This window comes from Pinus tabuliformis, chromosome 4_1, assembly GCF_031772625.1.
Source record: "Pinus tabuliformis cultivar Carrire ecotype Pingquan chromosome 4_1, CPIR1, whole genome shotgun sequence".
Taxonomy (NCBI): Eukaryota; Viridiplantae; Streptophyta; class Pinopsida; order Pinales; family Pinaceae; genus Pinus; species Pinus tabuliformis.
The window spans coordinates 78,403,271-78,415,507 of NC_142303.1; the positions used below are offsets into that span (position 1 = coordinate 78,403,271).

The 12,237-nt window shown below is 36.9% G+C and overlaps 1 protein-coding gene across 1 annotated transcript; it reads right to left on the reverse strand.

Moving 5' to 3' along the window:
• Positions 1-948: 948 nt before the first annotated feature.
• Positions 949-4,437, reverse strand: LOC149174258 ((E,E)-alpha-farnesene synthase-like). The gene is made up of 10 exons (XM_089419261.1): positions 4,221-4,437; positions 3,920-4,107; positions 3,707-3,819; positions 3,371-3,591; positions 3,178-3,278; positions 2,968-3,063; positions 2,650-2,865; positions 2,416-2,554; positions 1,948-2,196; positions 949-1,829 (listed from the first exon to the last, which is right to left on the reverse strand). Exons 1-10 carry the CDS (start codon positions 4,359-4,361, stop codon positions 1,530-1,532), a joined length of 1,764 nt encoding a protein of 587 aa, XP_089275387.1. The 5' UTR covers positions 4,362-4,437; the 3' UTR covers positions 949-1,529.
• Between the last annotated feature and the right edge of the window lie 7,800 nt (positions 4,438-12,237).

Sequence of the window (12,237 nt, forward strand, 5' to 3'; positions counted from 1 at the left end):
CACCATTCTGCTCCAGCTTTTCATATTAGCTTTGTTCTCTCTTCGCCTTTCTTCTTGAACTCCATCCCACCAAAGAGTTGTGTGTCCTCTCAATCTAGTAACAACAAACTTCACCTATTTGTCTTCAACTACCTCCACATACTCAAAATGGTTATCAAAAGCATTGATCCACTTTATTAATTCTTCCGATTCCAAGCTACCACTATAGGTAGGTATCTCCATTTTAGGCCTCGAAATAGCCCCAATCATTGACCTTATCAATTTAATTTCTACAGGCTCTCCACCATGTTCTTCATTTTCTGTTGGAGACTCTTCTTCAGATTTATTGATGTCTCTAGTCTTTGGATCTCTTTGCTTATTCATGTCTAAGGCTTCTAGCCTTTCTTGGACATGTCTCATGTCCTCGCTATCTCCAGTATCAGTTGTTGGTCTTCCTCTTCGACCTCGTCTTCACCATCGAGCGTGAAATGTGATTTCACACTTTTTTTCTATGTGTCATAGCTCCGATACAAAAATTGATGCCAGATCTTGCCAGTAAATACATGCATACATAATCATATATCTAATTCCTCTTCTGTTATTACTAAAATTACTAAAATCTGGTTAGAATTTTCTAAAAAAAATCAAACTCCCTATTTTTCTCCACAAAGTCTTAGCTTTCCTCAAAAAATCTAATCTATTTTCTAGACTTAATAAAAACTACTTCCATCTATATCCACAAAAGTGAATAATATTTCATAATTTTTCTAACATCATTCCTATCCAACCTTCTAAGGTTTAAACTTAAACAAAACTAATTTAATAATAAATAAAAAAACCTAATTCCTTCCGGCTTTCATTTGTTTTTTACCAATTTCAACCAGAATAAAATACTCTTGCATCAACATAAACAACAACAACATGTTCGTAAACCCATATATATATATATATATATATGGGCTTCTTGCCATTTCATGTTTCATGTGTTACACAAGTCCAACCAAGCCCCGCCTATGTGGACTCCCATGACATTTGAAAAATTCAATCAATGAGTTCTCCTCAGCGTGAGAATAGATACGCTTAGCTATCTACTGTAACATGTGAAATGAGTTCTCCTCAGCGTGAGAATAGATACGCTTAGCTATCTACTGTAACATGTGAAGCTCTAAGTGCTGTAACATGTGAAGCTCTAAGTGGAGTCTCGTTTGGAGGATAAACAAGTCAAATCTCATTTGTAGATTCCAATATCCGTCTCCTTTGTACTCAATCAGTCCAGTCCGAATTGTTTGAAAGAGGTGGCCCCCTTGGTTCATTGTTGTAGAAAATCGCAAAAACTTGGGAAAAGAACATGGCTTTTGCGTATTGAAAATTAAAAATCATAGAATTTAATCAACCATGGAAAAAAATATGGCTATTAAAAATCATAGTATTTAATCAACCATGGAAAAAAAAATGGCTAATGTGCCTTGGAGTTTACACAAGTGGCCTCCATTTACAGATACTAGGAATGCCACCCAGATGACATACTCTGTGATTTGTATCTGGGAGGGTTAGAGAGACAGAGGTTCAAGTACAGTTCGCATGACCAAATTCTTTGTTTCACTGTTGGCAATGCTGAAGCCATCTCGGTATTTGTAGAGGTGGTAGAAAGCTCTCAGAATGTCGAAAGCATGTTTCTTGGAGGAGATGGGAACATTGGTGTCTGGTTTCAGAAACTCCCAATTTATTTCTTTCATCTTTTCCTCTATCATGCTCTTTATGTGATTGAGAGCATCTTCTTCTGTTGCTCCAGGGTTGTCCTTCATATAGCAGGATATAGACGAAGCTTCTTCACCACGGCTCCGCTCGGCCTGCATTCACCATCCCATGCCATGCGTTCAATATGATTCAATTTCATTTCAACTCCAAAACCAGTTAACTGTACTACTTTGTGTTTGATTTGAGATAGAAGGTGCAATGCCAATTTACCTGGTAGCCGCACACGTCACCTCGTAGTCGAAGGATGGAAGATGCCGCGTCATTGAAACTGGATGGGAAATCAATCTCCTGCAGGACGTGAAGGGGGAGGGGAATATCCAACGTGAGAATGGGTTGCAGTGTGGCTGCTCGATACCCAAAACTCACCTTCCCGTTCTCCAAGTACTCCTCAAACGTCGGTATATAACCGCTGGACATCCACTTAGCTTCTTCCAGGAACGCATCAAATACGGCTTCCCACTGCACACCAGTACAGTACATGCAAAGCGAATTAAGTGATACGGATACCCCAATATTTTACAAACCTATGAACATTATCATCAGAAGAAAATAAATATGTTTTTTCACTTCAAATGATACCCCAGTATTTTACAAACCTATGAACATTATCATATCATCCGAAGAAAATAAATATGTTTTTTCACTTCAAATGTATGTATGGGTTAATATTTTCCATACCGTATTTCGAGCATAGGTGAGCGTGTCTCGGCCTTGACTCTTCTCCGCCTCTCGAGCCATTTGATTAACGCAATCGTAAAACACCATATATATCCCTTTCATATATTCTGGAAGGCACTCCCTGGCGGACGGATCCCATCTGATTGATCATCATACGCACACACAGTTAGTTGCTAATTTTTCTTGGATTAAACCATCGATCTAAGGAAGCTAATTAGTCATCACCGCCTCTACCTCTTAATTGCGGCTGTGAAGAGTTCGAGCTCCTCCATCGTTCCGAAAGTGTCATAGATGTCGTCCAGAACTATTCCCAGATAACACGTTTTGGCAAAGCCCAATCTGAATGCTGAATGTTTGGGCTCAGTGGCAATGCAGGAGGCCAAAGTGTAGAATTCCACGTGACGATGCCGAGTGAATGTCAGTTGAGAGAAACCCGAATCTTTCCACCATCTGCACACAAAATAAATAATTTTTTGAATATGAGACCACTCAAATCCGAATTTGTCTGTAAAAAAGTCATAATAAATAATCGCGGAGACAGCTGATCATTACCTGGAGAGCTCTTTTAACTCTTTTTGCTGTAAGGAGTGAAAGATATTGAACTCCAATTTTGCAAGTTCTAAAAGCTTCTGGGTCTTGGTCGTTGTCCTGGAAAGTTAAATGCAAAGTGGATTTAACATTAAATTCCCTTAATTTAGATGACTTTGATGAAATGAAATAATGGGCCTACTCCAATATATAATATAAATATACTGTACTTACTTAACACAGGGAATAGTGTCCTTTCCAAATACGTCGATATAATTTCTTGCTTCCAATCTCGGGAAATTTGTGAGCCAACCATATTCAATAACGTATTCAATCTGCCAGCCACAATATTGTTGCTATAAAAACATTTAACCACATACAATAAAATACGCTATTTTGTGAATTTGAATGGGTATCGCTGCCGCACCTCTCCTGAAAGACTACCATTGGAGATCGGAATCGTTATTAGGGCTTCCTTTAAATATGATGTACAGAATATTTGAGCTTCTTCCAGGACTTTCTCCCCAGGAAATGCAAGAAGGGAGGCCCTAAATAAATTGAGAATGCCTCTGATCTCTGCCTCTGTCTGAGCGTTGGCAGAGCAGCCTGCAAACTTCCCATTTTGATCTTTGAAAACTTCGAAAACATCTGAGATGAAATAAAATGAAAACATTTATTAAAGCAGATCCATGAGAGAGGCCGAAAAATTACAGATACTAGGATTCAACTTTTCTGAAACCACCGATTTAGTAATAAAATGTACCTGAGGACACCGGAAATCCGTGTAGTCGAAGAGTTCGGAACCCCAAGGCAGTTGAGTTGAGATCAGTAACAACACTCTCTCTACCACATCCAATGCCTTTCTCGCTCCAATAGCTGCAGACCAAGATCGATAATTTATGGTTATAATCGCACGTACATTGTATTCCACATATAAAGCACAACAAAGAATGATGATAAGGCTACGGTGACCGACCTGTAAACATAATCCAACGCTGATTTTATTTCATTTCTGAAATGCCTATCGATTCCCAAACGTTCAACGCTATCCACCATCCAAAGTTGCTCAAGGAGATCATTGTGGGGAGTAAGTACTGTAAGTGAATTGAACATCTCCTTTACTTCCCCAACAAGTCTATCAGCACGTTCGCGGTAAGAAGGTGCCTGAAATTAATTGGATCAGAAGAAATTTATTCAATTGTATTAATTCAATGTGATGAAGGAATCGGCAGAGAATAAATTGAAGCTGAAGCTGAAGCTAATTAGTGATTACCCACCCCATAAGGCGTTGAGAGGGACTGGATGAACTCGTCGTCCCAGAGATTGGAATGGTAATCGCCTGTGCGTCTTTGTACACCAGGTGAACTCATGCTCACAGATTTGCTGCACAGCTCGGCTTGGTCGACGACGGAGGCCATGGGTACAAGTGATGAGATAGATAGAAAGGAGGGGGAAGGGGAGGGCCAATATTTCTGGTGAGTAAGATAAAATAGCTACTGTGTTGGTGTGGTACAACCCTGTCGCTGCGGTTCCTTATATATGGGGCTTCTTCGTGTTTGCCACAAGTCCAACCAAGCGCCGCCTATTGGGACCAGTCCAATGACATTCAAAATTCAATCAATGCGTTCTGGTGAGCGTGAAAACATACCTACATACGCTCACCTGTAACATGTGAAGAGTCTCGTTTGGAGGCTAAGTAAGTAAGTCAAATCTCATTTGTAGACTCCAGGAGGATTAATAAAGTCAAGTAACAATTGTACTTTAAAGACTCCAGCCGTCTCCTTTTGTGGACCAATATTATTTCAATGTGGCTTGGGCTTCATAAATCATGTCTCCTTTGCACGCTAAATTCATTTCAATCAATCTAGTCTGAATTGTTTGAATGAGGTGACCCTCTTGGTTCGCTGATATAGAAAATCGCAAAAACTTGGGAAAACTACATGGCTGTTGTGTATGGAAAACTATTGATTATTATTTAGTACATGACTTTTGGGTATGTAAAATATATATTATTTACTTTTATTAGTAAATAACTTATCTTTTCACATGCACCCATCTTATTGGTGGAATATAGTGGTTGAGGGTAGTTATATATAGTTATGTTATTTAAAACTCTTAAAACTCTCTCATGCGTGTATTTGAGCAATTACAAGCTGTTTGGTTATTTTTTCAATTTTGTTTTTAGCCTTCATTTCAGTTTTTGATTAATGCTAGTTGTTTATATATTTTTGTATATTCCTTAAATCACATACATTAATTTTGAGTTAAATTTTTTTTCTTGTAAATCAACTTTGTTATCACTTTTTTAAAACATGGAGTGGTTAGTAGCTAAATCTTTCAAACTTTAGAGTTTGAAATTTATCTTTTAAGGCCCCAAACTAATGTAGGAATCTAGATACTTCAAAACCTACATTTGTAATGGCAGAAGTGTCCTTAGACACGTAATTTTATTAATCATAAAAAACAATTACATAATTGATTTGCAAGAGCTTACACCCGAACAACAAAACACTCTTTCAATGAGCTATTTATAAGCTCCATGTCCTAACTACCTCTAATTATGGATCACTTACAAGTGTCCATTTACAATAAATGCTATTCAAACCAACTAGCTAACTAATCTCCTATAATAGAGCCTAAGATACGACTCATTTGGAGAGTCATATCTTGTTACAACAATATTCTAATTGTCTCTAAAATAATTAATCATTCTAGAATAATTATTAATTTAATTTCTTAAATTAATAATTATTTTATTTTAATTTTATAACCTATGATAATAAAGTATTTTTGGATCATCTAACATTCCCCCCTATGATCCAAAGATACATTACAACAGATACCAAGTTCATCCCTGAACTTAGTAAATTTTATTCTGCCAAGCGGTTTTGTGAAAATGTCGGAGATCTGATCTTCGGAAGGACAATAAACTGGTTTGAGGACATCTTTGGCAATGAGCGACCTGATATGATGATACTTGGTGTCCACATGCTTTGTCTTTGAATGAAAAACTGGGTTCTTGGCAAGTTTGATGGCTGACTGGCTGTCAATGAACAATGATGTAGCTTCTCCCTGAGAAATGCCCAAGTCCTGCAAAATTCGGCGCAACCAAACAATTTCACATGCTGCTTCCCATGCTGAAATGTACTCTGCTTCTGCTGAAGAAGTGGCCACTGTAGCTTGTTTTTTACAACTCCAAGATACTGCTGCTGACCCCATATTCATTAAATAACCTGATGTTGATGCTCAATCATCAATACTCCCAGCAAAGTCGGCATCAGAATATCCACCAAGTACAAAATTTTTAGTCTTTGTGTAAAGAAGACCAAAATCTTTTGTTCCTTGGATATATCGAAGAACTCTTTTGGCTGCATTCCAGTGGCTGTCTCATGGTTCCTGCATAAAACGTGAAAGAATACTGACTGCATAAGATAGATCAGGACGAGTATTTGTCAAATAAATCAAGCTGCCAATCAACTGTCGGTAAGTTGTACTGTCCACCTTTTCCCCCCCTTCACTTCGTTGAAAACCAACTTTCTTAAGGTATTCATCCATCTTTGCATACCAAGCTCGGGGAGCTTGTTTTAACCCATATAAAGCCTTGATCAATTTGCACACTTTATGTTCTTGTCCTTCAACTTCAAAACCTGGAGGTTGGGTCATATACACGTCCTCCTGTAAATCCCCGTTGAGAAAAGCACTTTTCACATCCATTTGATGAACTTTCCATCCTTTTTGAGCGGCCAATGCAAGTGTTAATCGGATGGTGTTCCATTTAGTTGTTGGAGCAAAGGTTTCTTCATAATCAATGCCTTCCTGCTGCGCAAAACCCTTTGCGACAAGTCGTGCTTTATACTTGTCAAGTTCACCCTTCTGATTATACTTAATTCTGTAAACCCATTTGCATCCTATGGGTTTAACATTTGCTGGACAATCAACAAGTTTCCAAGTGTTGTTATCAATTACTGCTTTATATTCGTCAACCATAGCCTGTTGCCATTCTTTATGTTTTACTGCCTCTTTGTATGTGGAAGGTTCAGTAAAATCATTTGCTATCAAGGCAAAATTGCCTTCACTTCTATGTGCCCTTCTGGTGCCAGTTTTATTCTGTTCATCAGGCTTTACATCTTTCAAAAGTTGAACTTCCCATTTCGGAAGTTGGTTCTCACTTATTTGTGCTTCTGTAAAGTCCCCATCATTATAAAGAGGATTAATATAAACTGATGTACGTCGTTCAGGTGAAGAATGTGGAGACTCACTGTCTGAAGAACTGCTGCTGCTTGGAGATGCGGATGAACTGCTAGAAGACCCAGATGATGTTGTTGATGTAGATGGACTGGATGACTCATCTTCAGAGGAAGGAAAATCAAGTTCATACCAATTTGGTGAAGTTGGTTGACTTTTCATTTGTCCATTTCTTTTACTTCCCTTAGTTTCTAATTTGTGAAGAAGATTTTCAATTTCTTCAGCACTCTTACTCTCTGTTTCATCAAAAATGACATCCCTGCTCACAATGAATTTTCCATTGGTCAAAAGACGATACCCTTTCTTCTCATCAGAATAGCCAATCATTGTGCATTTTAAACTTCTTGAGTCAAGCTTAGTTCGTTTTTATTTTGGAACTAAGGCATAACACACTGACCCAAAAACTCTAAGATGTTTAACTCGAGGTTTGAAACCAAAACAAGCTTCATAAGGTGTGATTCCGTCTAAAGAAGCAGTTGGAGATCTGTTTCTTAAGTAGACAGCTGTATGTATTGCTTCCGCCCAATATGTTGGACTTAACCTCTTAAAAGTTAACATGGATCTCGCCATTCCTAACAAAGTGCGATTCATTCTTTCAACTACTCCATTTTGCTGTGGAGTGTAAACATTAGTGAGATGTCGTCTTATGCCATTTTCACTGCAATAAGTTTTGAATTCATTTGAAGTGAATTCTCCCCCATTATCCGTCCTGAGAGTACCTATCTTTTCTTTGACTTCATTTTCAACAAGTTGGCGAAAAATTTTAAACTTATCAAATGCTTCTGACTTGTTCTTCAAGAAGTAAACCCAAGTCATTCTGCTGAAATCATCAATGAATAGTAAGAAATACTTGCAACCACCAAATGAGGTTTGTAGTGGACCACAAACATCACTGTGAATTAGTTGGAGCCGCCTGTTTGCACGCCATGAACTTGTTGGAAAACTTTCTCGACTTTGTTTCCCATAAATGCAAGCTTCACATTTTGCATTTTCCCTTTTGAATGTGGGAAGTCCTTTAACCATTCCTTGTTTCTACAATTGTGAAAGACTCTCAAAATTAAAATGTCCATATCTTACATGCCATAGTCTGATAGGTGAAATACCTGTAGTCACTGCCCCTGCAAAATCAGAATGCCTTGGAATAACTGTCCCTTTCATCCGTAACAGTTTTCCATCTTCATACCCTGTCATAACTGTTTTCAAGTTCTATTTCACTGAATTAATCTTCACTAAACCATCTTCCATAATCACCTGATGTCCTGCTTGTCGAATCGTGACTAAAGAGAGCAAATTTTTCTTGAAACTAGGTACATACCATACATTGGAAATCAATTTTTCTCCAATGTCAGGGAGAAAAACTTTTACGACTCCTTTTCCATAAGGAGTATGTTTTGTATCATCAGCAAGAAAAATTGAATTAAGTTGGCATTCTTGAAAATTCCAGAAAAAATCACGTCGACATGTCATGTGCTGAGTTGCCCCGGAATCCAAGATCCAGGCATCTTCGTAGTCACTTCTAAGATGAGATGAAATTTGTGAGGCTGGTGAGGAAGTAAAAACATATTCTGAGCTGTCTTCATCTTGATCATTTGCAAATTGTGCTGAATGCTGCTGAAACTTTGGAATTCTACTAAGTGAAGTTCGACAATCTTCAGCATAATGGCCAACTTTGTTACATCTTCGACATACAATTTGACTTAAGTCTCTTCCTCGTCTTGAAGATTGTCCTCGGCCTCTGTTTTGACCTCTATTTGGAGATTGTCCTCTACCTTGACTACTATAGCCTTGTCCTTGAAAATTGCCTCTTACTTGGTTGTTTCCTCTACCTTGAAAATTATTTCTTCCTCCTCTGTTAAAATTGTTGCCTCTACTTTGGCTTCGACCTCGATTATGTGTTGCTTGATTCTGATTCCATCGGCCTCTTCCTCGAGAACTATCAGCTGAAGACTTACTTGTGCTGGTTTCTGTGAGAAAAACATCTTCACCAAATTTCTTCTTCTTCCCAAAAGTTTTATCATGCTGACTTAACATTTCACAAAGTTCATCAAACTTTAGTTTTTCTAATTTCCCAGTTACTTGTAAAGTTTCTAAAAAATGCGTATATGAAGAAGGAAGCCCAGCAATTACAATTGTGACCATAAAGCTATCATCAATTGCGGGAAAACCAGCATTAATAATTTCCTGCTTAATATTCTTAAGTCTGGAGAGATATTCAAGAATATCACCATCTTCAGTTAATTTTTGCTGCAACAATTTTAGCTGTAGATCAACCTTCTTTGATTCTGGCTGAGTATCAAAGAGGTCTTTAAAAGTTTTCAAGGCAGTCCATGCATCTGTGGCATTCTCTATAAATAAGAGCTAAGGCTTTAGCATTCTTGATTTCCCATTTTGCCAGTGGATCTGCATCTGTGGGTTTATTCGGCTTTACATCTCCATCACATATTCCTTGCCATAATTCATTGTAAATGAGTGTGCTTTCAATAAGACGATGCCACGTTTTATAAGATTTAGTGCCCTCAAGTTTGTCGGAATCAGAAAATAAGTTAATCAACTTAGACATTTTTAGCGATGAAGAGACGCACCAAGAAGCAGAACAGAAAGGACAAGATAGTCAACACAACAGCAACACACGATGCAAAAAACGAACTATCGGGGCTTGGCCTTGACCCTCGAATAGTCGTCAAAACAAGAGAAAATTGACTGAGCTTTGCACTTGGCTCTAGTCAATTTCTCAAATGTTTACAAGGCAACTTTCAAAATTTGATTTTTACAAGGGTGCTTTTGCACAATCTGGTAAAAAAAAATTAACCCCCCCTCAAAGTAAAATTACTTTGAGTTACAAATATGATGATCCCAATTAAAAAATAGCTCCAAATTATCAAACACACCTTATCTCTCCAATTTACAAATAAAACTCCTTATTACTCCAAAAATCATAAATTTCACAACACCATCCTTATTACTCCATGACATGACTTTAAAAAAAAATACTTTTAAAAACCTCACTTATCACTCCATTACTTCACACCTTATCGCTCCATTAAAAAACCTTTATAATCACTTTTACATAACAATGTGATAAAACATTCAAATCACTTTCGAAAAGTGATCTATAAAAAAAATGACGTGAAGATTTAATTTGGGAAACGTAAGTAATATGCCCAAAATTACAAACCCCTTATTACTCCAATAACATTACAAACTTAAACAAATATTTCTCCATTTTTACTTTTTACAACACTCACAACTTTTAATAAGAGCCCAAAACTTTTAAAAAAACGATGCACCATACCCAAATGTTCGATTTTGACCGATGCACCAATATGACCGCCCTCCTTCACGTCGTATTTCTGAGTTAAATTCTTCACTGGAACATCAACCCATTCTGAAACTTCTATTAGAAGTCTTAGCACGATCAAATGATACCACACCACTTCTGCTCAGGGAAAAGTGTAAGTTTGTCTTTATCGGTGCAGAGAGGTTTCGTTCTTCGCTGGGGACTTTACAGATTTTTACAATCTGAACGATGACTACCAACAATTTGTTGCTGGTTATCACGTTACTCGTAACAATCCTGAGCTGCAGGGTCAATGGTGCAGGTATACATTGTTTACATGGGCGGCTCCCGTGACGGCGGAAAGGCTTCCATTGTTAGTAGCTATGTGTCCCTGCTGTCCTCTGTGATAGGAAGTCGCAATGATGCAGAGTCATCGCTCGTCTATGGCTATAGACACGCTTTCGCAGGCTTCTCGGCAGTTATTTCCAAAAAGCAAGCATCTGCTATTTCTGATCAGTTTTCCCTGATCCGTTGCTCAAGCTTGTCTTCCTACGCTTCATAGGTTTCTCTCCACGCTGTCCACACTAAATCAATGCTATTTGAAACATAACAATTTTCAATTGAATTCCAACGGAGATTCAAAACATAGCTCTGCGCCTTCTTATATTCAACTTACAAATTTGAATTGGTTTTCAATAGCCTCAAAAAAAAATTGATTTACAGATTTGAAAAATCTAAAATCAATAAAAATTTTCTCTTTTGAACAAAATTTCATACCAATTGCTGAGCACTTCAATGGAGTTGAGTTTTTCCAGGATCTGATAGAGCTGGAATCTCCTCCTCAAATCAACTGCTGGAATCTCCTTCTCAAATCAACTGCAACATTACCATAGCTCTGATACCACAATAATGGCAGAAGTGTCCTCAGACACATAATTTTATTAATCAGAAAAAACAATTACATAATTGATTTGCAAGAGCTTACACCCGAACAACAAAACACTCTTGCAATGAGCTATTGATAAGCTCCATGTCCTAACTACCTCTAATTATGGATCACTTACAAGTGTCCATTTACAATAAATGCTATTCAAACCAACTAGCTAACTAATCTCCTATAATAGAGCCTAAGATACGACTCATTTGGAGAGTCATATCTTGTTACAACAATATTCTAATTGTCTCTAAAATAATTAATCATTCTAGAATAATTATTAATTTAATTTCTTAAATTAATAATTATTTTATTTTAATTTTATAACCTATGATAATAAAGTATTTTTGGATCATCTAACAATTTGTAATTAATGAATAAAAGATAAACAAATGAACAAAAGTTAAGAGTGAGATCAATGAAGCTAAGGCAATGTTATGGTAGAATTTTAATCCCTTAATCATCTTAAATTAAAACATATACATATAGATTTGTGTAAAATATTTACCTTAGAGGGGGAATCCTATTATAATTACTAGCTATCAATCAAGAGGTTATTATCTACAAACTCGAGTTGGTTTGTCATTTTTATTTAAGGAAAATTAGGTGATGGTAAGAGAGTAGGATTTCGTTTTTTATTAAATATTTTTAGGTTTTGAGTCATTCATATGTTTCCTTATATTCTTCTATTCAAGGAAGATGAACTTTTGATAAAGAAAAAGTAATTTTACATCATACTACAAAACTAATAAATAAAGTTAATTATTTTACTTTGTTTAGTACATATTATCTAATCAATTTTACTTTAAATTTTGAAGTTATGTCCTCCCATTACATG

Excerpts from the sequence above, each read along its gene's own strand:
- LOC149174258 (XM_089419261.1), bottom strand. The coding sequence starts at position 4,361 with ATGGCCTCCGTCGTCGACCAAGCCGAGCTGTGCAGCAAATCTGTGAGC. Across the intron at positions 3,820-3,919 it reads GCGTTGGATTATGTTTACAG|CTATTGGAGCGAGAAAGGCA; the intron begins GTCGGTCACCGT and ends CTTGGTCTGCAG. Across the intron at positions 2,555-2,649 it reads TTCACAGCCGCAATTAAGAG|ATGGGATCCGTCCGCCAGGG; the intron begins GTAGAGGCGGTG and ends ATGATCAATCAG.